Source organism: Ciconia boyciana, chromosome 3 (assembly GCF_034638445.1).
Source record: "Ciconia boyciana chromosome 3, ASM3463844v1, whole genome shotgun sequence".
Taxonomy (NCBI): Eukaryota; Metazoa; Chordata; class Aves; order Ciconiiformes; family Ciconiidae; genus Ciconia; species Ciconia boyciana.
The window spans coordinates 69,807,449-69,834,124 of record NC_132936.1 but is presented as its reverse complement, the minus strand read 5'-3'; the positions used below and the strand labels follow the sequence as shown (position 1 = coordinate 69,834,124).

The following is a 26,676-nucleotide window of genomic DNA, read 5'->3' as shown; positions in this document are numbered from 1 at the left end:
CAGCTAGTGCTCTCTCCAGCAATTAAATACATCTAACCTTTAACTTTATTTTTGCTAATAAAGCCAAGTAACTGAGAAAGCGTATTCAAATCTGCTTGAATATTTATTAGGTTTAGGAAGGTTTTTCTTTAAAATTTTTAAAATTTGAAGTGGATGTGGGATTTCTTTCACTTATTCTCCCCCCTCCCCCCCTTCTGTCACTTAGTGGTTTTCAGGACTTTCTGCATTTTCCCCTCCTACTCCAGTACTTCTCTGCAGGGAGCCTTCCTGCAGAGCTCCCTTCGTTCCATTCGAGGCTGCTCTCTGCTACTTGCCTGACAGACACTATTTTTAGTACATCCTTTTCTGTCCATCTAACCCTGTGTTTGTGTAAGAGCTGTACAAAGTAGGTAAGGGAATTTTTTTTGAGTTCCAGATGGCAGCCGTGCACAGTGAGTGAAGGTGTTTACTTGTCTCGGAAGCTGAGAACCTCATTGCCAGACAAAATAGAAGTAACTGGTATTCTGGGTGGGGCTTTTCTTTTTTTAACTTACAGTTTTCTGGGTTTATGAATGGATTTTCTCTTCCTTGTTGAGCCATAGCGTTGGCTACTGAGAAGGCCTTAGGACTGTGAGACATCGTCTGGTGAACCTAGCCTGACAACTTTAAGATACTATTTTCCGTCACTATCTGCCTTGCTCTCCTGCCACGGATTACTATTTCGGTAGCAGAAATGGCAGACTTAAGACTGTGCCCATGTCTCACATGCTCCAGTGCCAAAGCTGTTGTATTGGTACAAAATCACCCTACACTGTGACAGTTTTAAGTTCAGATGCTGGACTGTGGATGGAAGTAGCTAAAGCATGGTCGTGATCTGGCAGCAAGTAGGAAAAGCAGATGGAATTGATGACATATTGTGTGATTGCAGATAAGTTTGCTAGAAGACGTCTGTAAGAATCCCTAAATTCTGCTGCACTAGAAATTACTCCTAACTTGCTGGGGAGCACTTTTGCTAGGAAACTAGAGCATCTGCATGCCTAAGGGAAGGTGTCTCCTCTGTACAGAGCATCCAAGTTGGAGAAAACAAAAATGAAGACAGGAAGATAATTCCTGAGTCCTCCTGGAAGAAGTTTGGCATTAGGAAAGTGGGTTACAGAAGAAAGCTGAGGGTTCGAGCAGGATGGGGACAGATGACTCACCTTCAATTGACTTCAGAGCAATCAGGGTATTACCTATATGTCAGTGGTTGGCAGTGACGAAGGCAATTTGAAGGGCAACAGTTCTGAGCTGTTCACATAACCATGTGAACTTGTCAGAGACATAGGATTATTTTGGCCATCAGGTGTGATAAATGGGTATAATTGCTCTTTGATGTTGTCTTAACCTTTGTGTGCACTCATAGTGGCAACACGATGAAGTTAGTTGTGTAGCTCGTTAAAAACACGTTTCTTTTCTTTGCTATGTTTATTGTGATTTGTTCTTTCAGTAGTCATTTAGGTTTATCTATCTACAAAATAATAACTAGAGAGTGGCTGAATCACTGACCTTCCAGTTTTCAGGTTGTGTTAAAGAGGACCCAGAAGAAGACTGGAAAACAGGCTTATAACTGTCCTTCTCCCCACCCCCAGAGATACTTGCTTGTATAATTATTTGTAAATGTTCTAGTGAAGTAGTTGATTTTTGGTTGAGCATAGCTTTGACTTTCTCCCCTTCCCCTTTTTAATTATGTGATCTTGGTTTTGAGTGGGAAATTATCTTTCCGATTCTCCCTGCAGCTGAAATCAGAGAGTACGCAGAGCCTTGAAGACAGGGAAAATTGATATTGTTGTTAAATCTTTGCTAGTATATGCTTCTTCATTCACTGGATTTTCCTTCATCATAGACTTATGTTGAATGTGGCTCTTTGGTTTTGCTTATTTCTTGTTGTATTTGTGCAACTGACTACTTTTTTTTAAAGTTTTAGTAAAGCACAGACAGTAGAAGCATGTTTGCCAGTCACCTCTCAGATTTTAGTATTAATGTAAGTCAGATTTTAATGCTGTACATTAATACTTTTTTAGTAATTGTTGGCCTCTTTCTTAAATGGATATTTAAAACACACGTAAGGAGAGTTGTGTTTTGATACCCACGCTTTTGTCATGTAAAAACATTGGCTGAGGAGTCCTTGTACATGTTCATACAAATTATGGCATTATCTAGGAATGGATTATCTTTTCCCCAGTTTCGTCCTCATGCCAGCTGTGTCATTGTATTATAGTGAATACTTGTGATTATCTCTAGCGATAAATTTGTAACTTGGTGCCTGACCCAGAGCTGAGAGCTCCATGCCCATCTTTCTTGGAATGTCGGTAGCTGATTGTCAGCTGTCTTTATTATGAGGTTTCAAGGCTTTGGTATTAATAGAGGCTTTTTTTTTTTAATACTGAGACAGAATCTTTGGCTGCAGATCAATGAATAAACAAAGAGTTATTGTATTCAGTAGCTCTAGGAGTTTGAGGGCAAGCCTACTTGAGAGTGTTGAGTTCATGTTGTTTTCTTGTAGGCGCAAATGATGTAGCATTAGTTGTTGGGATGTGCTGTGGCTTATAGTCCCTCTAAATTGCAGCATTTGTTGTTATCGGCCAAACCACTGCTTCTTTCAATTTTTTTGTTTAAACAAGCAAAAAAGCACACTTTCACTTGAAGAGTAGTTATATCTCATGTGAATACTCTTGTCTTGTAGTGAATTGCTCTCTCTGCCTTGTGTAAAAGCTCTATCGTCACATCTGAATCCCACTGTGACCTTTGTAAAGTGTCTTCTACTCCTCCCTGCCTCGAAACTTTAGTGTTGGGGTTCTTTGTGGCATCTTTAAAGGACTAGGTTACATTTTGGGACTGTCACCAGTGTGGTTCATATTCATAAATGTCTTTCAAATAAAGATTTTGGTGTTAGAAGTGAAACATACATTGATAACTTGATAGTGTATATACAATGCATACGTAACATCAGTAATGTCCCAAAAGGAAGAGCTGATACGTCTTGGTCAGACTGCTGCTCAAGTTATTCTAGCATGCACCCTGCCTCAGATCTGACTGGAGACAAGATACCTGGGAAAACACTGGTTAAATGATGAGAGAAAATGGTAGTATTTTTTTCTCTCACTTTAGAAAAGGTAAAATGGAATCTCTAGGTACTTCAGGGTGAGATGATTTATTTGATTGTTTTGGCTAGGAGGAGAGCAGAAGTGGTGGTGATACTGAGTTTACAAGTGGGTGTAGAATATTAATTTCTCCACTTCTGCTTATAGGAGGGATGCTGAGTTTATGCATTCTTCTACACGAAACATTGAAAAAAGGAGCAAGTAACAGAAAAAGGTTGTCAGTTACTATTTGTAGGCAGTGTAGGCTTTTCTGCGTCCTACCTTAATGACAGTTGGACTGTCAATCTGAAGACCGGGAATGAAACTTTGGCCCTATTGAAATCACTAGCAAACCTTCCGTTGGGTGTTTTAATGCACTCAGAAGGTACATAATAGGCAAAGACTCTTATGAAATGCTCTGTTCTGACAAAGCCTGGTAGTACCTGTGCAAATGAATCTGATACTGACACAAGATAGGCACTATAATAAAGGGGTTATAAATTATAATGTTACTGTGGACTGAAGCAAAGAATAAGACCGAGGTATTTTGAGGAACTGCAGATCTATGCAAAGTTTAAATGAAATGCAGCAAGTTGAAGAGGAGGTGCAGAATCAGAAGCAAAAGGCTGAATCCATTCAGGCTTGCCTGGTGGAATATGTCAGTAAAAATAGCATGAGCAAACACTAGCTAAATTGGTAAAAAGGTAATGTGTATATTGGGAGTAAAATAGCACTAGAGAAAAATTGGACCCTTCTGTAAAGGAAGGTAAAGGAAATAAATGGATATTGATGACTGCAATGAAACTAAAATAAAACTAAAAAAGTAATTAAAACTTTGTAGTACAGCATGTAATAGAATTAAGTAAAGGCATGGAAGATGCCATCATCCATTCATGGTCATACATGCCCACTGGGTTTTAGAATGTGATGCAGTTACAGCAATGCTGTCATTTTCGATAAGTGTAGGGAGCAGGTGTGGAGGGATTGGTTGTTGATCCCTACGACATGAAGAGGTTGATTCTTGTCATAATCATCCTGTCACCCAAAACTTGTCTTTGAAAACTGTTGGAACTGATGTTAAAGGAAATATTTGAACTTAATAAATGCTAAAGGAACCTTCAGATAAGATTATAATATGTATTTCTCAACTAACAACTCCTTCTAAATAACTTTTCAGAACATTGTGAATGAAAGAAACTCTTGCTATAAAAATGAAACTTTAAGTTTAAAAGAATGCTAAAGCTGAAAACTGTGCATGCATTAAAGTTGGAAAAAGTTATAATTAAATTTTTACCTCCACTGTACGGACACATAGTACTGAGTGAACAGCTGGTTTTTCTTTCTGTTAAGTGTATGGCTCCAGGTCTTTCTCACTGTACGCTGTTCTGAAGACAAAATTTGTTCCTTTGTTAGAGAGTTTTCTATGGTATTGATCACAATCATATTAAATTCTAAAATTACCTCTCTGGTGAAGAGACGAGGATTTTTTTCATTTTTACAGTTGGGAAACTGAGGCATTGCTGTAGGAAGTTTGAGTGGCCTGTGTATGATGGCTGTGGGTTAAATTTTCTGGAACATACAGCTTCTGAAAACACCTTCAAAGCACATCTCTCATCAAACTCAAAAGTAGTTGCAGTTGTAGATATGCAGCATTTTCTGCAATGTAAATCCCATGATTTCAAGTCAGGAAATGAGGGATGCATTATATTGGTAAATTTTGAAAATGTTTTGTTTTAGTGAAAAACTGTGGCAGATGCAGGGGTAGACTCCAGTTTTGCCTGAGCAGCCTACAGCTACCTTAATGGTAAGACCATCTTCTGCTTCGCTTGCTACCCATACGATGAGCGGAGCATTCAGTCCTATAGCACACAACAGCCCCTTCACTGCGCTCCTGTCGACTGATCCCTAGAGCAGGCACATCCACTGCCTGTGAGGACAAAAGTGTGACCGTGTATTTAAAGACCGATACAGTTACATCTGTGAAGGAGACGCGTGTAGTGTTGCAAGGGCAAACTTAATTCCACCAGCTCTTAACTTCTGCAATGGTAATGTTTCTTAAACCTGGGGTAGAGCTAGCTATTTGGTTTTGTTTTGCCTTGCAGAAATATGTTGACAGCCACTGAGTCGCTGGTAGGTGTCTTAACCTTTATAGCTGCACTGCACAGTCGACTGGGATCTAGTCTGAAGGGAGTCAGGAATAGCAGTGGTGAGTTGCCACCCTCTATAAGGACTGGCCAGTGCATGGGATCTGTGCTTCCTCACTGGGTCTGTCTTCTCCAGTCCTAAAGATGATCAGAGTACTCTTCTGTACTGTTTGTTCTTTCCCTGAGACATTGGAGGGAGGAGGGAACAGGCAGCGCTGACAGCTAGGGTAGGTCTCTCTGGGTTGTCCCAGTAATTTGCCTGTGGATATTTACTGCTCTCTCAGTCTAGCCCTTTCATATTCAGTATCTCCAGTCCTTGATCCTGATGCCTCAGTCGCAGGGTCCACAGTAAATTTTGAGTACGCCCAGGTCCCTTGTTACCCATACCCCGTGACGACAGCCCCCTCGGTTTCAGCATTGTGTGTGTCGCCTACAGGCTGGAGTTATGGCAATATCTCAGACTCTTTATCCCTCCACCTTTCTGAAGTGGAGGAATGTCACCTGAGGGAAAGAGAAGCAGCTCTCCTGGAGAGGACAAGGAGAAGCAGAGGCAGCAGGCTGGTGAGAAGAAGGGAAGGAAGGATGAAGTGACAGTGAGGCTCACTCTCCTGACACGCACACAGCAAACCTCCACCGCGTGGAGGTCACTAGTCCAGGGGACAGAGACTCTTTGGCCTGTATCCGTGTCACCTCCTGACCTTGTTTCTTCCTCTTCCCTTCAGTTCTTCCTGCCTCACTTCTGTCTCTGCTGCTTTTTTTAACCCATTGTCCCTCTTTCTTTGTCTGGCAAATTTGAGGCTGCCTCTGTACACCTCGTAACTCCTCTGAGGAAGTCTCGCTGTGATGCTCGCACGCTCCCATTTCTTCCTCCCGTGCTCTTCACGGCCTGGTGACATCGGGGTGCTCTCTCTCGACAGGGGCGCCTGTCATTTGCCATGTCACCATGGCAAATTAAAATTCTCTGCCCCATAGCATGGTATTCAAGAGGTATTTTTAAGTGGTTTATGTAAGAACATAAACGATGTATTTTTCAGTGACCTCATTCTAAGACATAGCTGAACTGTTTCTGCTGAATTTTCCAGAGAATTTCAGCCTCAGGCATACATATGGCCTGGAAAATTTCAGCCTAAATGCTTGGAAGTTTGGCAAAGTTTATATGCACCTGAAAGTAGTCTTAATAATGGAAAGTGTCAGACTGTTTTAGCTGTGTAGCTGTCTGCATTGTTTATAATTATATTTAAGTATTGGATGTGGAACAGAAAATATTACACTCAAAATTAATTAAAGTAGAATTTGAGTAAATGCTGTTATTGGACTTGAGACCTGGAAATAATACCCTGAAACAGAAGATGGTGGCAGTGAACAGTGCTGTTGGGCTTCATGAGAATCTCATGAAGGAAGCTCAAGACTTGCTTTGAACATGGATTTGTATTTGAGAAGATGAATATGACAGGTGATGCACAGAATGAACATTAAAACACATAAATAAACATAGATAAAGTGTCTTGGTCCATAGGAGGAAATGTAAGTTGTCCCCTGGGACCCTGTAAGAAGGAATCTCTAGTTCATCTGCTGAACCTTTGTGTTTGTGTTGTTCTTAGTTAAAAGTGTGGTGAGAGTGCGTGACAACCTAAAAAATAAAATTAAAATATGAGAGTGTTGTTATGGGTCAGGTGGCCTGAAGTGGTTGAGGAACCATTGATTTTGAAAAGTATGAAATATAAATAGTAAATTACCCAGGGACATTTAGTGGTGAAAAATAGAAACTTCTAATCTGGCCACAAAGAAGCCAAATAATAAAGGGAAAATTGCTGACTAGTACTCACCCAAAATTAGAAGCAAATGTGCAATTCGCTATGGTGGCAAAAAAGGGCAGTCCTCTTCTGAGGTGAATAGAGGTGTCATGTGAAGAGGAGGAGGTTATTTCCACCTCCTCAGGTGTAGTGTGCCACATTTGGAATACTTTATTCAGCCTGGGTGACATTCCTGGCAAATCAGTATTGGTAAGGGTGGGGAAGGCCAGTAAAAAAAGTGAGAAGGTTTGAGTTTTTTTACTTGCAGGAAGGAAAGAGTAAGAGCAACATGCAAGAGTTCGTTAAGCAGTGACTACTTTGGAGAGCGCACATACTTCGTGTGTGTAGGGAAGAAAAACCATAGTGTGTTAGTAGTACAAACAGCAATAATGAGGAGAAACAGGGATGGGAGAGGGGAAACGTAATTTATTGTCATAATAACTATTACATCAGAATATAATAGCCAAAGAGGACTTACAGAAGCTGTGTTACATAGGAGTCTTTAAAGTGAAACTGGTCAACAGTACACTGTAGGAGAACCTGTACAAAAAATGTGCTACGGGGGGAAGGAATCCTGCTCCTGGCAGGAGGGTGGGCTGGCAGGGTGAATTAATAGGTCTTTTTTCCTGGGAAGAGGGGAGGGGGATATATATCTCTTTGCCGAAGATGAGATTGTGATAGGCTTTTTAAAAGCTCCCCCCCTCTTCTTCTGTGAATATAACAGGCACTCAGGAATTAAAAAATGGATGTCATATTAACAATACAGTGCTGCGCTTGACAAAATATGCTATTTTTTCTGGTTCAGTTAGTCCTCAGTAATAAAACATGAGAGTAATACCACACAATGGTTGACACCCGTCCTGAAACTGTTACGGTGCTTGGTAAGTGCTGCCAAAAAGTCTAAAAATAAAACTTCCCTCCCTTGCCTCCCCTCCCCCTCCATCAGTGATTGCAGTTTGGATTTTCTAAGGTGTATTAAAGAGGCAAAGAAACTTTCATGTAAAATATGGGTTATAACTTGCCTTTTGATCTGGAAACTTATTAATGCACATGATAGCAATATGAAAACGCTGAAATACAGCGTTCTGTATGCATTGCACTTCTTGGAAACCGTATTTTCTTTCCACTTTCCCTTTTTTCAAGGTAAGAAAAGAGCTGTTTTCTCAAGGTTAAATGGCTTGTCCACTACTTGTGTCTCTCTTGATAGACGTGGTTTTATTTATGTTTAAACATTAGAGTCAGTGATGCTAATCAGTTTATAACAGTATACTTAATTATTTCCTTAAGCTGAAATTTATTGGGCAGTTTTTCTGCTTTTTCTGTAGGTGAGAGACAACCTTAAGTTCGAGTGCAAAATTATTATTATTATTATTATTTTTTAAATGCAACTGAAGTCCCAAACTCACCGTTCAAAAACCTCCTCTAATTAATATGAGAACCAGAGTACAGTACTTTGCCTGTTTGTATGTCAAGTCAATATTTGATGTATAAAGCACTGAGAAAAGACGTGTATAGTTTGCCCGCGGTAAGCATGACTACTCTGACCTTTTTCTTTCCATATCTTAAAGTCTTTCTTTGCTTGTGTTTAACACAGGGAAGTCCGATGGATCCAATGGTCATGAAGAGACCTCAGTTGTACGGCATGGGCAATAACCCTCACTCTCAGACGCAGCAGAGCAGCCCCTACCCCGGGCAGTCCTACGGCCCTCCCGGCCCCCAGCGCTATCCCGTGGGAATGCAGGGCCGAGCCCCGGCAGCCATGGGAGGAATGCAGTATCCACAGCAACAGGTTTGTGGAGGATTTTTCTGTGTTGCTTTGGTTTCCCTCCTCTACTTCTCTTCCCTTCTGACACTGCGGTAATACAGAGGGTGCAAGAAAAAAAAGTCAGGAATAAGTATTTCCTGTGCAGAAGGAGGGTGAAAGACTGTTTTAGAAGTAAATAAATGATGTCGACAGCGTGAATGTTTTCTGAAACCTCATACAGTCAGAAAAAAGTTTACTTTGTTGCTGGTGTCTTTTTTGGAGAGAGAAGTATGTCAAATGCCATAAGTTTTCTTTTTTTTCCAGTTGACATCATTTAGCCTTGTATATTTTTGGTGTTTTTTTTTTTTTTTAATTCTCTTCCTCTCTGGCTTAGATACATATAAATGTAAGATGAAAAGCTAGAGCTGACATCACTGCAGCAAGACTAGTGTTGTCCAGTGCATACAAAAGTGTTACATATTTACATCAGCTGTTTGTTGTGGTTTTTTTCCCCCTCTCTTCCTTTTGGTAGCTTTTCCTATTTTTTCCCTTTGCCAACTCTTTAAAGTTAGGATATATATATATACTTTTTTTTTTAATATCAGAGGACATAGAAATGTAGTAAAGTCCTTTTATCTAGTTGGATTTCACTGTTGATGGTGACCTCTTCTGCCTTTTTCCTACCCTTTTTAAAGAAGGTCGATTCCAATGTTCATACCATGTACCAAGGAAGATGCAGTAGTTTTCTAGAGGGGGGATAAACCAAGGTTATCCAGAAGTTATGTTTTGCTGTTTTTTTTTTTTAAATTAGAATTAGGATTGTGAGTGTATGCAATGAGAGCTCTATACTGTGTTGTGAGCACAACAAACTTATTTTGATCATTAATGGGAAAGAACACTTGTTTGTGCAACTGACTAGTTGCAGATCAGCTTCTTTTTAGGTCATCTATTGTTAAATATAGAGAAAACCCCGAAATTTTGGACTCCTGGCAGATAGATGCCTGGTTAATTCTAGTTATCACCCATCCACCAGGACAGGATGTTCATAGGATGGTTATTTAATTAACAGTTTCAAATATACTAGTTGGGTGAATAGTACCTTTATCAACAGCTTTCTTTTTTTATTATTTTCTGTTGTTAAATAGATATTTACTTGCAAGGAAGAGATCGGTTAGTTTAGAAACATCAAACAGTATGTTTGGTCACTAGCTTCAGACAGCAAAGTGTTTTGTCAGTTGTAAAAGGAGGAGAAATTGGAAAAAGGAGGCTTTATTTTTCTCTGTAGCCAAAATGAAGTTATTAAAACATATTTTTAATTTTAAAATGAGTTATTCTGCGTTATGTGGAGATGTGTTGAATTTTCACTTCATTTGCTAATTGCTTGATAATTGTAAATTACCCGTCAGCAGGCAGTGACCTGGCACAGCGATTGGCTGTCGGCCCTATCCGTCTTCTCACAGCATTAATGTAATTGGCTGAGCAGCAGCACAGTTCTGAGCACTAATGCTCTTTGGGGAAAAAGTGAGAGGATAATTATGACATTGAATTTTTATTGAACGGACATCACCACCTAGGCATGATTTTGTTTTGGACAGCCTCCAAAGCTTCGTGTGTTTGGTTTGTGAACCTCTAATGATCTGAATCCAGTTCTTTTCATATTGCTCATATATTACCACCTTTCTACAAAGGATTAAAATGCAGGAATGCAGGTTTGTAAATTGAATTGCCAACTTACCAGCTGAGTGGTAAGTTGTCTTTGGCACAGGATGCCACAGTTTGATTCCTGGCTGGATTTTTACTCCTGTGACATGAATATTAAATAAGGAGAGCCTAGCTACGCTTGTTAAAATTGGCTGTGTAGCATGTACCTACTTCTAGATATAATATATATATAAAATAAATAATATTGCCAGAAGTTTCAGAAGATGAATCTCAGCCCTTTCTGGAAATTGGAGTCCTTTACAGTGTCACATTGAATTTATCAAAAGCGCAAGGCACTTCCGAAAACTTGATTGGTTAAAAAATACTGTGCCTTAAACACATACAGCACTCAGATTTAAGTATTGTGCAGAGAGAGTGTTGGGTAGATGGGTTATGAGGGTGGAAGTGCCACACTCTAGGAAGGGTGGGAAAGATTGATGGGGGAGGTTGTTCTTATTTTAAGTTATAGTCTGCTGTTGCCCAAAGATAGCTGAGGGTGTCAGTTCTGTTTCCTTGGATGAAATGAGAAGGCTTTTTGTTAGGCTGTGAAGATTTTTGAATTTTGAAGAAGACCTTGAAATGTTAAGTCTGGCTCTTTGTCAGCGAGTGTTGTGGCTTGAGGTTAGAACTATGGAACTTGACAGATTTTAACTTGCAGGCTCTGCTGCAGGATGCTGCAAATGAAGAAATAAAGATGAAAAACAACACCCTAAAGATCCAGATAAAATTAATGGAAATGGTAGAAATGAAGATAATTGCCTAGATGTAGGTAGCTGGTCTATGTCAAGTTGCAGCAGAGAATAGTGTGTTCCAGCCTGCAGCCCAGAGGTGGAGAGAGAGCTCATGGGAAGAGAGGCCTCTGGCATAAGCAGTGAAAGATTAAAGAGGATGAAAAAGATGAAATGTTATCAGGTGCAGTCATTCTATGTATCTGCAGCATGGGTGTCAAGCATAGCCTGCTAACCTGTTGAAAAAGTGATATCTACGTAATGCTGCAGACATTCTCTTAACAACTGCTGTTTGGTCTAGGCATGCTTGATACCAAACAGGAAGGTGCAAATAAAACCTGAAATTCTTTTAACATTCTGTATGGAAATTGCAGGATGTTGAAGAGAGTACGGAAAGTATGGGATATGTTCTATGACATGGCTGCAAAGGATGCTGTGAAGAGAGAAACCAGATCTCCTAAGCATTTGAGCTTGGAACTCATCTCTCATGAGTTACCAATGATGAGCCCCGGAACAAAACGCTAAGCCTTATATAAGGGGAAAAATTTGAAATGCAGACAATCTTTTTGCATTACTCACTAATACAACTAAAGATAAAAGGGTTGAGATATGTAAGTAGGCATGTAGGAAAGAGAGGTAAAACTGTGATGAAGCTAATGGTAATCTGAGGTTTTCTCTTCTCCAATGCTTGACAACAGAGATCCAGATTTATCATGTGAAGATGGGTGATAGCTTGTTGCAACAAAATGCTAAGCAATTTGAAGAATGCTGCAGCATTTTGTCAAATTTTAAGGGCATGTCCAGTTAACTCGGTGTGAGTTAAATACATATATAAAGCATTTGGACTGATTTGGCTAAAATTGTCTTAATGGGTTAGGAGGTTAAAAATCAAATTGTTCTGCACCTGTATGAAAGGGGAAGTATAAGAAAGGAAGGTATTACTGAAAGAGTCATAGACTTAATTCATAGGATTGCAGACTTGACAGTTTATGTCTCTTTTGTCAGTAGGCATAAATATGTATGGTGAATGATTACAAAGAGATTTTTATGTCGTTAGGAAACTTTTGGGGTTTTGTCTCTTTCCTGTTCTCTTTCAGTGGGAGGGGAAGAAGGCAAGGGAAAGCTGGGAGCAAGTTGACCTGTGCCTATGTTGTCAGTTTTCAACATGATTGAAACACAAGTTGCAACAAGGCCAGTGTTTGCATCCCAAGGTTTTAAAACGCTGGTCTTGCATGTAAATCTTAGTACTGCTATCTCATAATCTCATGTACTCTCTCTCTTCTGGTTTGCATGGGATGAATGTAATTTTAGGATTATTGGCACTCCTCACCCAGGACTTCAGGGAGATCGCAGTATGTATGTAAAAACAGAAAGCAGAAAAAACATACTTTCAGGCTTAACTTTCAGTTTCTAGTCTCTTAGATATTTCTTGGGATTACAAAGAGGTGATGTCAAAATTGAAAATCTTAATATGCAGGGTTACTTAGCACCTGCAAACTTCAGGCTTGATTTTGCAATACATTTCACTATAGTGGGAGTAATAAGATCTGATTATAAAGACAATAATTTCCTTTTCATGTAACTTCTTTTTCTCCCCCCACCCCTTTTGGACCTCAAGCAAGTAAGTGATGATGCCCTAATCAGTTTCTGGCTTTGGTTTGATTGCCCTGTCAAAGTGTTTCTGTGCTTTAGTGCTGTGTGCTGTAGGAAAGCCTTCTGCTACTTTGTAAAAATATTTTTGCAAAAACTAGAAATACCTCAGAGTACCTATTAAGGGTTTTTTTCTGCCATTGTCTGGTGGTGTTGCTTTTTCATGTTAATAGCATGTAATATTTTTTTTTGTGCTGAATTTAATTTAGCTTAAAAATAAGCTCCTTGAAATACCCATGTATGTGTGTTGGAATTTTTCAGCAAAGTCTGAAGGCTTGGATTTATGAATATGTTTGAAAGAATTAAATGGTGTGATGTGCCTGTTTAATCAGATGATCATTGCCTAATTGATTTTTTTAGGATGCATTAAAATTCCTTGTGTACTTGATGAACTGGAACAACAACTTATTGTGTAAATAGGATCGTGTTGCTATAATGCATAGTAAATTCTTTATGAAAGATAGTTGCGTGGATATGTCCAATAGCCATTTCTAATAGCTGTTTAGAATGGAGTATTTCAGTAGTTTTTCATTTTAGTACTGATCATGCAGTTGTCTTAGTGCCTTGAGCCTGCTTGCAGTCAGTCAGTTACGAGGCTTAAGCCTCAGTCTATTCTTTCTCCCTTTTTTTGCTATAGAAATACTGTAAGATGAAAGGGTGCTAATCACTTGTCCCTTTAACATTTTTTATATTCTTGATTTGCAGAATTAAAAAATAAACATTCTCAGTGTCCTCATAGTTTTAAGAGTGGAACTGTAAATATTCAGAGAATATTTACATTTTTCTTTTTTCTTTTTTTAATGTACAGATTATTTTGACGATTAAGGAAAATATGCTGCTTTTTTTTTTTAAGTCTTATGTGGCAGGTTTCAACTTGGAGTAACTTTTTTTTAAAGGGGCAGAGAAGTTGTAAAACCTCTGGGAATGTGCAGCAAGGATTTATTGTAATGGAAACTGCAAGTCAACCAGAACTATAGCAGCACCATTGTGATTACCTCATTTAGGAAAGGGTTTACAGTGCTCATATTGGGTAATGTCCCAGATTGGAAATGTCGAATTTACGCCAAGGAAATCAATTGGCTGTTGGCTTGGCAGGTAGAGTTCTAAAGCTAGCAAACACATGTGTTTACTACTGGGTGGCTGGTTGTGTGTGTGTTACTTTCTGAAATAATTTTCATTCTAGAATATTGAAGTATGTCAAGAAAGTGAGGCTTACTGTCATGTTTTGCTCTGAACCGTTAACTTAAAATGTGGTGTATGCATACAGCAAATACTAGTCAAGTGATATGTTTGTTGTCTTCTGTGTGTATAATTGCCCTCACCAGATAGAGAATACTGAATAGATTGCAGGTTTTTGTGCTCCTAAGCAGCTTTTAGCACAGTTGATGTTAGTATTGGTTAAAGGAGCAGACACAGAAAATAAGCAGGGTTTTAATTTCTTAGCCTATTTATTTTGCAAGAACAGAGAATCAATCAATATGACTGAATCTCAAAAACAACCAGCAGAGAACAAAACATTGAGATGTGTTGTTTTTTTCTTAGATTGATAGATGCATTTGATACACACGCATAAAGAGGGAGTGTGAAGCTTTGATCGGCATGTGCTTCAGAAGTACATTTTTCCAGACTTTTGTTTGATTTGCCTTGGGGTTTTGAGGGGGTTTGTTTTTCCTTTGGGTTTTTTTTTTGGGGGGTGGGGTGGTGGTGTGTTTAATTTTGAGTCTTTGTTTGTTTTGTTTATTTTGTTTGCTTTTTTCCCTGGGCATTTATTTGGAGCTCTCACTAGTAGATTATGGACCTTCTTAGTAATTCCTGGAAAGCAGAAAGGTTGAAACGGTTAACGATGAATCTTTTCCCAACTTCCTCTTCTACTAAAAACTGTAAATACTTTGAATTAAACTAATTCCTTGGTAAAATTTTATTTGAACGATATAGCTGCCATCCTGTTGAACTGCTATAAACTTCCAGGAAAAAAAAAAAGTAGAAGAAATACTTCCTGGAGAGCATAAAGTTGGAATCCTTCCTTTTATGAATCAGAAAAAAGGACAAGAAGTCACAGCTATTTGTGTTCCTTGTAAAGTCATCTTTAAGAATGGATCTTTTGGTGGTCAAGTGTTAATAATTGCAAAGAAAAGTTGCTGTTCTTTGTCATGTAAAGAAATGGCATTTTAAAACTTCAGATTTAGGAAAATGCTAAATACTGTGCTTGTGCAGACTGTAGGAAAATGTTTAGCATGGTTCTTTCTTTTTGGGTATACTAAGCCTCATTGACTAAATTGAAAAAAAGGCTGCTGCTTTAGTTCATGGCAGGATAAGGCTTTAAGTTGTATTGTCTCCTTTAGAATTATCCCTTCTATTGAGTGTAATTTACTCTATAGAGGGAGGTGAGCACAGATTACAGATAATCACGGAATCAAATTTGACATAAGTTTGGGGTCTTTATGGTAGCTTAGCTCTTCATCTTAATGCTGGTCATCTGAGATTGTTTACCAAAGAAAATCCCTAAAGTAGCGGAATTGCATTATTATGGTAAATAGAAACATTTCAGTAGCTTCTATCATTTCTTTGAAACTGTGCGGAAAAAATGTAGGTTGAAAAGGAGAAAGAACTGATCCTTCAGCTGGTGAGAGAAAGCGTGGAAATGAGACAGGGTCGACATTTTTTTATCTGTTCAGTTACTATGTACTGATGTTCAGTAAATGCTACATCCCTCTTGGAGTAAATTTTACATCCGTCCTGGAGTAAATTTGACAGTCTAAATTTGTATAGAAAGTGTGTAAGAATCATCAACGTACTATGCCAAATATATTTATTTACTGTTAAATGATTGTACTTCAGTTGGAATATTTAATAGCTGTAATCGCATTTGTTATTCTGCTTGGAAGTGGAGGCATGAGAGAGGAAAACATACAAACCCTATGTGTTGGCGTTCTGAAAAAGGTTGCTGTTAAGGAAGCAGCACTTATTTTGTTGTTGAGAACTTGGTTTGCTAGCAGTATTAGCTGTCAGTCTACACTGGAGTTAGGTAGGAAATAGATTTTGGTGATCAGAATTGGAGAACAGAGGGCCATTTGTTGCTTCACTAGGAAGATACAAAGTCACTTGTGAACAGCTCATTTTACATGGCAGCAGGAGACATGAGTTTATTTACATGTGAAGTAAAATAAGCATCTTGCTTTAAGAAAAGGCTGCTGCATTACTCTATTCAACAGCTGCCATATAATGACTGTGCCAGGAGGGCTTTAAAGTGTAGGTAAAGAATAATTAACTGTTACTCCTAATATTATAGTCATAGTAGTTTTCTGTTAATCAAAGAATAATTGGCACTCCAAGCTACTGAAATGACATCCAGACCCATCATGCGCACGCATGTTAAGATTTTTGTAACCATACTTTCTGTAGTGTCCCTGGGGGCAACTCAGCATTTTTTCTGAAGTCTTGGTATAAGTTTCTCAGAAGATACTATCAATTGTCTGTAAATTTGAACTTACTCAGAGGAAGCAAGGGAGGCAATAGAGTTTGCTTTTTTTTAAAAATAGGGAGTGTGTTTCCCACAGCTGAAAATAGGGCTGAAGATAAGAAGGTGAAACCTGCCTGAAATCAGTGGGAAATTTGCTTCAGTGGAGCTATGATTTCACTTGGGGGCCACATTGTTGGGGTTGGGTGACTTGTCTTTAGTTGATAGCAGCATAGGCAGAATCAGCCTTCTAAGTCAATTGAAGAGAATTTCAGAATGAGACAGGTCAGTACCCTTCACTTTGACCCTGGGACAGTCAGGTAGCTTTCTTCTTGGAACAAGAGACCCTCAAGAAATATCTGATGTTTCAGTAGCTCAAGATTATACTCCTATTACTACCAGCAGCTTAATTTTTTTTTAAAACTAAGACTTATGTTAGATTTCATTTCAGCAAAACTTAACTGAAAATTAGTTTTACAGTAGCATAGTAAGTACTGCAAAAAATCAAAAGCATTTTCCACACCTTTTTTTTAATGTAGTCAGTCTTAAATGACATGGGTCCCAAGCAGTATAATCAAAGCTTGCTCAGCAACCTGCTTCAGTTTTGTATGTTTTATCACCTAAAACATTGACTTTTGTGGGAGTAGATGAGTTTTAAAATATTTTTTAAAAAATCTTAAATATGTTTTAGACTATTAACATTCTCTGTAGGTCATTTTTTCTAAAACTCATGTTTGTTTATATATTGCATTGCTCCTTGTAACTATACTAACTGGGGGCATACAAGGATCCTAATGTAAATACTTTAAGCATTTGGTGTTTTGTTGTTTTTCAAGACTGATGAAAGAAAGATTTAAGAACTTAAGGAATAACTTAAAGCTACAGCTCATTTAATTTTTGCAGGCTTTTATTCTTCTGCTACCTTGTGTGACCCCATTTTTGGGTACTTCTCTGGTACTTGTGCTTCTTACTCATTGCTTTGCCTAAAATAGAACAAATGTGTTAAATGCCTGCATCCTTGCTGATAAGTATTTGATCTCTGAATCTTATAATGTCTTTGAGGTGGGAAGAGGAGCAAGGAGAAAATAAGTGTCTGTTTTATTTCTTTGTATGCTCCATCCTTTGCCTCCTCTTCTGAACATTGTTTCTTAGTAATTTTTTTTGCATTTGTGTCAAGAACAAGACACATAACAGGTAATAAACAATTTAGTGACTGGATGATATTAGAAAGCATATTTGAATTTTATATTCAAATACACCTTTTGGAAAGTAAGTGAATTTGGCTTCAGTGTATACATCAAAGGGACAAATTACACTTGCTATTAGTTTGTTTCACAGAACAGTGATGAAGAGATTTCTGTGTATTTCTTGGAAAACTGTAATATAACTAGTCTTTTGAGACAAGAGTCCAATCAAAATAAATGAGGTTTACATAGCCACTTAGGGAAGATGATGTTTTAATTATAGAAGTGACATGACTTACCTTGAGTCTATGTACATACGTGTGTTTTACAGGCCATGTTGACAAATATGTATTTTACAGGACAGGTTAGCAAAACTGCCTTGTTCTTTTCACAGGATTCTTTCTCTCTGAACTGTTTTGTGCTGTGCAGGTGGTGCTCAGTAAAAACAAATATGTAAGAGTCCATGCCAAGAACAGATTGAGCCTGTGCATGGAGGAAGCAGGCAGGGCTGCTCAGCAGGGACCTCTGCTTTGAGCTTCTCCTGTCCCTTCTGAGTAACTCCACTGCTTGCCTCTTCTGTCCCTCCTAACTTTCCCAGCTGGCAGCACTGATAATTGGTATGTGTTTTCACTCTTCCACTGTACTGGAGAGTAGTTAAAAGGACGGATGCAAATTGACTGGTTTTGTGTTTTTCATTGGTTTCATTTTATTGGTGGCTGGCAAAACTGAAGAAAATCAGAGGCCAAGATATCCCCCTGCAGATTTGAGAAGTGTGTGCTTAATAGATTTATGGTCCTTTTACGTTTGGAAAGTTGTCCTAGAGAGGAAACTATTATTTCTAAAATGAACCTTAAGTTCTGCAGAAAATGATACTTTAGACCTTGCGTTCACCAGGGAAAAAAAATAGTACCTGATGTTGGAGAGAAGGCAGGTGGGTTTTCAGTCCTCCGAGGTGATGCTGTGAGAAATCCCATGTATCCTTCTCAAATTGAAGATTAAGTTTTATGACCTGAGTAAATTTACAGTCTTGCAGCAAATGGTGAAGAGTAGATTCAGTAAATGCCAAGACTGTGTGGGTACTTGGCCTTTCTTTTTTGATTTTATACATTACAAGAAAAATAATGTTTTCTAATATTGCTTTAGGCCTATAATGCAGGGGTTACAAGAGGAGCATAACCACAAAAAGTTATTGAAGAATATCTAGGAAAAGATCAGATATACTTTGGGTGTATTGGGTGTAGGCTTTTCTTTCTTTCTTCTCTCTCATCTTTTGTCATCCCATTTTTGTCTGTCATATATAACTATCTAAAAATATGTTCCTATTCTTGGTGTGCATTAAGATCCTGTATAGCAGAATAAAAACCTGACTAAATATCAGAACCCTGTGTACGTGTGAGTCGCTGTGTTTTTACTGGAGTTGCTTTAGACTCACTTGCAGGAACTCTGAAACTTCTGCTTTCTGTAAAGCTGGGGTTTTTTGTTTGTTGGTTTGTTTGGTTTTGTTTTGTTTTTGTTTTGTTTTTTTTTTTTTTAAAAAAAGGTTTTAGCCCAGAGGATAAAATTAGTTATTGTTAAGAAACCTGGTTGTAAGGCTGTTGTTTATAAGAATGTGGAAAGATGCATGCTGTGTGTAGTGTTCTGATTAGTGGAGAAAAACATGTTTTCACTTGAAAACTATTTTTTATACATGGACCCGATCTTCTGTATTGCACTTCCAGCCATAGGCAGGAATGACTGTGTCCCAAATCCTTCCACATAATACCTTTATGTGTCCTCAAGATTTTTCTAAATAGTTGCTGAGAGAAAGGACAAAACACTTTGGCACTTGTTAATCCTGTAGTAATAAAATGCTGCAAATGATAGCTTTTTAAAATTACATTTTGTTGTTGTTGTTGGGTACTTTTTACTCTCTCAGATGCAAAATTTCACCAGGTTATTTGGCATTTTCAGTAGCATTTCTGAAAAAGGGAGGTGCAAAGTCTTAAATAATAGTTTGGTAAAAGGCATGGAAAGGAGCAGAGGACTAGTAGAGAAGCAGTATCGGCAGTGCTAGCGCTGATTGTACAAGGAATGATCATCCACTTCCTGCGTGTCAATAAAAATGCAGGAAAGCACCTTTCTTGACACGGGGGTTGCTGAAACATCAGTGCTGTCTTTTTTTGTAATACTCCTGTGGATGTTATTGCACAAAGTGGTATCTGTCAGAGCTTGAAATATTCTTGCACAGTTCCCTTTGAACAGGTAGCACAGGACAAGTTCTAGCACATAGCTGCTTGACATGGGGCCGCCTACCACAGGGAAGGAATGCCTTGCTTACATCTGAGTTGATGTGCTAAGAACTGTGCCAGTAATTTTGCCGATTACGTACTGGGCTGTAAATAATTACTGAACTTCCATTTTGAATCATGGCTTTTTTCTTTTTTTTCTTTTTTTTCTCCCCCGTTAAAGGAAGACAATAGCAGTGGGAAATACTGAGGATGCTATAACAGTTTGTGATTAGCCTGGAGGTATTTTTACAGTGAATCTAACATAAATCCGTGCATTTTTATTTCTACGCTTTGTTTTTGGAATGCAATACTTGCTCTCCCTGTGTTGCTTTCAGTAGTACTGTTCATCTAGTAATGCACGTGGTGTGGAGTACGTCAAATTACAATTGAAAACAAATATTGTGAACGGCTTACCTAAACGATGCAATAGGAATACTAAGACTTAATATTTTCCTTAAAGAGATGCCTTTTCTTTGTTATTTTCATACACTTTGACAAGAGATTGTAGCTGATATTTGAACAGTGCTTGAAAAAGTGTAGTCTTGTTTTCGCGCACTTGCTGGAGTTCTTTATCTACGCTGTTAACATCTTGTTTTGGAAATTGAGATATTCAAACACTGGAATGTGATATACTGTGAAAATCCCAGTTGTGCTGAAAAAGGCAGAATGAATTGGGCGATAGGGCCCCTTGAAAGGATGTGAATTCACTCTTGTCCCATAATTTTTCCTGCGGTTGAAGTCAGTGTAAGTGCTTATTGGAGCAAGCAACATACAACAGTGTATTTGTATGCAGTTGCCTTGAGGGGTTTTTCTCGTCTTTTTTCCTTAAGATTCCGTGTCTTGGGGCAACTTTCTCTGTTTAGCTGCAGGTGAAATGAGCCTTGCAAATATATTTGTCAGCTTAGGCAGAGGGGTATGTTTGCCCTTATTGCTACATTAATATTGTTAGTTACACTATATTTGCTCATGGAAAAATAAGTGAATAATGGAAGCCTGAAGTGTTGTGCTGGATAGAGGTGTTATGGTTGCTCGGTCAGTCTTCCATTTGCTCTCCCTTCTGGGGGAGGAAACTGTATTGCTGGGGGGCTCCCTTTGAAACCCTGTTTGCGTTCAGGAACGCCACCACTAGCCGTTAGCTCTCCCCTTGGTTTACATGACTTTTAGTGAAATTTGTCTAAGGTCATGCTATTCATGTACTTTTTGCCCTTATGGCTGCAGTTTCCAACTGGAGGCACAGTAGGCTTCCCATTCGGTGGGGAGGGCTGCCTTCACAGGCAGTGGGAGAGGCTACCAGCCCTTCCTGCAACGACCTGTCCTTTCGCAGAGTTATTTAGTGGAAAACTGCAGTGGTTATGAGCTGATCTGTCTCAAAGGTCTCCCTTGTGCTTGTGAGACAGTTGAGGTAAACGTCGTGACAGTAGGTCTGCGGAAAAATCTGGACCTGTATTACGAAAAATACATCTTGATGCAGCAGTCATTTGGATGGAGGAATGTTTTGATAACTATTGAGAAAAGAGTTACCATGTGAAAATAAGTGTGCAAATGCAAATCTTAAAAAAAAAAAAAAAAAAAAGTTGATAATCTTTCTCCTGAACAAAGCTGGTGACGGTATGTGACTGGCCACTGCGGATTGGTGTCTTCACCTGGACTTGACTCCTTGTCGTACCTTTGGACACCCTACAGTACCACTAATTTAGAATATGATACTTCCTGAAACCATACTGCATATTGAAGCAGTGGCTTCTTTTTTTCCGGTATAGAATAAAATGACAGAATGTCTCAGAAATTTCAAGGTAGCAGAAGTAAGTGGACTAATCCGTGCTATGGGTTTGGAGGACTTTGGAGCTGTGATGCTTGAATTGCTCCACTGGCCAGAAAATACACCTAGACAGGCTTTTTCTGACCTAAAGAAAGGAAAGTATGGCTCACACTCTTGAGGCTGCTGAGACCCAGAAGATGATGACCAAGGGACGTTCCCAAGTCTCAGAACTTCCCATGAGACGGAAGAAAACCCACCTTTTCCATTTAGTGCAAGAAACCTAGCACCTCCCTCTTCCTTCTCCTGCCCCCAGCCACATTTGGCTGTCCTGTCAATCGGCTTTGGTGGAAGAATTCACATTAGTAAGGTAGGGTTTTGATGCTAGTTGCCAGGAGGCAGCAGCTTTTTAAAAGCCTCTTTATCCAATTGATGTGCTCAAAAAGCTTTCCTTCCCGATAAGCAGGGCAGAAACAAAGATCCTGGAAGTGACCTGCTGGTAGGGTGAATAATTCAGTGTAGAAAGCTATTGGGGTTTTGGAGAAGCTGGTTATTGTCTGCGAAGGGAAGGGAATGTGTTCTTTGGCTGGGCTCCTTCCAGTAGCCAGAGAAATTATTTGCTGGGGGGGCACTTTGGCTTGGGCGGGTGGAAGGGCTCTGAGCTGGGGCAGTGGGGGTGGAGGGTAAGATTACAGGAACACGTAAGCACACGTTGAAATCTAAATCATGGTTTTGAGAACAAAAGTGATCAAGATACCCAAACATGACAGGAGGGAAGGAAAAAACCAACCCTGTTTAATTGCCTATGCTCTAATGCTGGCAGCCAGGGTAATAAACAAGAGGAGCTGAAATTTTTCATTTATGATTATAAATTTCATCTACTTGGTATTACTTGAAATCTAGTGGGAAGGTTCACAGGATTGGAATGTTAAAATAAACGGTTATAACCTATTTAGAGAGAATTGAATGGGTAGAAGGGGCGGGAAAGTGGTACTCTATATCAAGAACGGTATTATGTATTTCTGAATCACTGAGTGTTCAAAAGCAAATGATCTTAAATGCTTCGGAGTTACCGTCCTGGCAGAGAAGGCAGGAGATGAGGGTACTAGCTAGTACCTGCTAGATACCACTGAAATAAAGTAGAAACAGAATGACTAGTCCTTTAAGAATGTTACTTGCATTGGGGAGGGTAGGGGGAGCAGGGACTGAACACTTTCTGCTGCCAGTATTGAAACCCTTATGAGTTTCTGTTAAAAACTGTGTGTGTAAATGCAGGTGACAATTTGTCTGGAAAAGAATTGTATCTGACACCGAGGAATTCAAAGGCAGACGAAGAAGAACTGGTCACAGAAATAAATTAGTGTTTTAGTTGTAAGGATTGATTTAACTATGTTGTATGCAGAAAGAATTGAACTCAAATAAGCAACAACGTAAAATCTATGACCATGGATGCGTATAGATTGTTAGATATATTGTGTACACATACAAACATGTGTCTTTTACTTTCAGAGGGACAGCAACACAAAGATGGGAATGGTCATAAGCTAAATGGGTTGGGAGGAATTTTTTTTCTATAGATGATGCTTGGGAATGGCTTAAAGGTTTTTTACTAAATGAATAATTGAGGAAAAACTTAATTCTCTCCTGCTGTTTCTGTCTTCAGCATCTGTCAGAATTTTAGAACTAGAAGCTTCACTTCTTGAAGCTATTTCTTGTTTTGTTTAATAAGGATATTTTGAATGTGGATTGAGTTTATTTTAAAGTGGTTTCTTTAACGAAGACCCGTTTTAAAAGGAGTCAAATTCCTTCAACTATAAATGAGCACTAATTGTGAATTAAAAAAACGATCTGGTAAGAAAGAAATGTTCTGTTTACCATTTTTCTAATGTAATAAACATGTTAAATTTAAGAACTGAATAAATATTTGTTTAAGTACATAATTGCTTAAATAAGTGTGTGTGGACATTTAAATGTGTTTTTCTGGTTAGCAAAAAGACTTGGCAAACATAGTGCGAAAGCTAGAGCTAATAATAAGACAAAACAGAATAGTTACCAATAAGTGAGACTAAACCTTTCTTTAAAATAATAACAAAAAAATAACTAATGCAACACAAGATTAAAATATATTACTTATACTAGATTTTCCTGCTTGCCGATTTAAATGAAGATAAGACCAGACTAATATACAATACTTTGATTTGAATAAATCCACTGTGATTTAGGAACTAAAATGCAGGTCTCAATTACGGGATATCGCTTTCTTCTGGAAAAGCAGTGACAGAGAAAGCTTTGAAGGTCATGGTAGATAATCAGTTGAGTGCAAGTTCCTTGTGCAGTCCTGCAGTTTAAAAGCATGAATATGATATTTGGCTGAGTAAAAGAAAGTGATACTGGAAAACTGAATCTAGTTTTTGGTCCCTCAAAATGGCTAGTGGAGATGGAGCTCAGATAAAAGAATTAGAGTGGCTGCAGTGAACTAGAGAGTGTGGTCGATCGTAAGAATTCCCAAGAACTGAATAACCTTTTAGGTTAAAAGGAGGTGATTCAGGTCTCTTGGCCTGAATCTGTGTATAACTGAATATGGGGAACAGAAATTTTAAAGAATTTTTCAATCCAGCTACAGGTATATAGAATGGGCTGTACTTTCACAGACAAGGAAAGCACATTGACTGGAGAACTGTGGCCACGTGCAGATACCATGTAAGGCTTGCTGTCTCCTTCAGATGTTGCAGAGTATCTTCAAACAATCAAAATAACCCCAAAAGGTCTGTAAAATTAACTTGGTCTTTAAAGTATTGAGTGACATGAATGCGCAATCACTTTCCTTCTGCGTTATTGCAATCAGAGTATTTGTTTTTCTTTCTCTAGCGAATCTCATGTTCCAACAATGTGGTCAATTTATTAAACCTGTAGCACATTGTTATGCCTTCAGAAACTAGGAGCTTTAATTACTAAAAATAATGTAATGTGGTTCTTAATTTTGCAAAAGTGAGTGCTTTTTGTGGAGATGGATTCTCTATGCCTGAGATGTTTGCCATCAGGCAGGTAATTTAAAATGCATGTAGAAGATATGAAAACGCCTTCTGGAGATGGAAGGCGTTCTTACTTCTAAAACACCCCAGGTAAACTGTGAGAGTTCAGAAGACACAGAAATGCTATTTTGCGTCTCACTTGGAATCACGAGCAGGATAATACCTGCATCCTCCAGGAAAAACTTACTTTTGAGACAGCAGCAAGCTGGCAGGCCAGTCTGTGGGCTGCCATGGTCTCTGCAATGTGGGCAAGTGTGACTGCGAGAAGCACTAACTCATAGGGAGGATTTCTGAACAGGAGACTCAGTGAATGGGGTACACACAGGTTTTTCTCCTGAATTTGACTTGGTCCAGTTCTGTAAAGCCCATTTAAACTGTGAAGCTCTTATTTTTTTGATCTGTTCTTTTTTTCTTTCCCAAACGTGTCCCACTGAAGATTATTGAGGGTTTCTCCAAGGAAGGAGGTCAGGTGTGGACTTGTAGGTTCTACTGTATTTGCATGAGGCACTTGGAGAATGATTTTTGCATTTTCTTTGTTGGTTAGCCATCCATCCTGATTCTCACTGCTTGTTTTGAAATAAAAAATGTACAAATAAAGAAAAGCTTACGTTACCAAATTTCCATGTGAGAATGCATGCAAGTGTACGCCTACACTCCTCTGTATCTGTTCTTCTCTGTCTTGCTGTGCTTTGGGAGTAGGGGTCTTAATACTGTTTGATTAACAGTTTACTGTCCAAAATTGACCACAAGGAAGCAAGTTAAACAAATTCATAAAACTGTACAGTAGATTAAACTGTGACTTAATCATATCAATTTAGTCTGGCTCTATTAATAGCTAATAAATGGCTTTATATTTTTTTAATGCCTGGGAGCTATGTTACAATATACTCAAGTTATTATTTCAGATAATAACCTCTAGTTCTTCTAGACAATGAATAGACAGTTATTACTAGTTTTTATATAAAATATAATTCTTCACTGTAGAACTTTTTGGGGTATTTTGTAGAATAAATTAAACTTAATACACGATTTATTACAATTTTATATGTAAGGTTTGCTTTTTATAGTTCAGTTTTCTTTCAAATTTCTGTAAACCTAATAAAAATGTAACTGTAGTTATATGTTTATGATAATTTCATTTGTGTGTGCTTTTAGTAATGCATGTATACTACATACTAATGAGCAAATGAGATAACACATTAGAGTTAGAATATAGAAAGAATCCTGGTAATTAGGATGCTTGGGTACAAATTTTGACTCTGCTGCTGAACTGTTATGCTAATTTATTATAAAATGCATGATACTTGCAAATAAATGGTAAAATACCTACCTGGTGCTGCATATTCAGTAGCACTTTATCCAAATAATGTTTGTTGAGCAGAAATCATGTTCTTGCAAAACATGGAAGCGAAATCCAAGTTTTAAATGTGCTGGAGTTCTAGCACGCTTTGAACAAATGTGCTCTTACATATCAGGTGGAACACTGGTGCTGTAGATACAGCAATTAATTGCTTTTATCTCAGCACTTAATTTGATCACCCCCCCCCTTGAAATCTTTTCAGTCTCAGTTGACGTCAGGTCAAAATGTGCCTTGCTGCCATCATAAGAAACTGTCCCCCTCCAGCACCAGGGTTCTAGATTTGATTTCAGCGTAGCAGGAGTTTGCTGTATTGCATGTGAGTTCACGCTTAAGACAGTAGCGTCATAGGAGAAGGTCTGGAGATGAGCTGGTGAGGCCTTTAAAAATGAGGGTGAGCAGGGGAAGCAGAAAGCAAGAGAGTTGTACACAGGGGATTATATGGCCAATGCAGAGAGTCAAGTAGATGTCTGCAGGAGCGTGGGATAGTGGGGTAACAAAACTGATGTGACTGCACCGAGAGAGGAGTGTTGCAGTGACTGTGACATGAACTGACGAGGGCATGGATGGGATATGTAGCTATGCAGGCAGAGGAAATTGTTAATTTTTAGGTGCTGTTGCTCTGGATGAAGCATCCAGGCTTTGGAATAATTAACATCAGGATTATTGAAGTAGGAGTGCTCACTGGTTTATTTAGGCACAGTTAGTTTTACGTTCTCTTTCACGATTTACTGACATAGGATGTTATTGTAACCCTGGAAGATT

General features: G+C 38.6%; 1 protein-coding gene across 7 annotated transcripts in view; it reads left to right on the top strand.

The window, feature by feature from the left end:
* ARID1B (AT-rich interaction domain 1B) overlaps window positions 1-26,676 on the top strand; it is a 337,147-nt gene that overhangs the window by 25,032 nt on the left and 285,439 nt on the right. For all 7 annotated transcript variants that reach the window (XM_072856051.1, XM_072856055.1, XM_072856053.1 and 4 more), the window contains exon 2: window positions 8,630-8,824. In XM_072856051.1, the coding sequence (XP_072712152.1) occupies window positions 8,630-8,824 (195 nt within the window). The remainder of the gene's footprint in view (window positions 1-8,629; window positions 8,825-26,676) is intronic.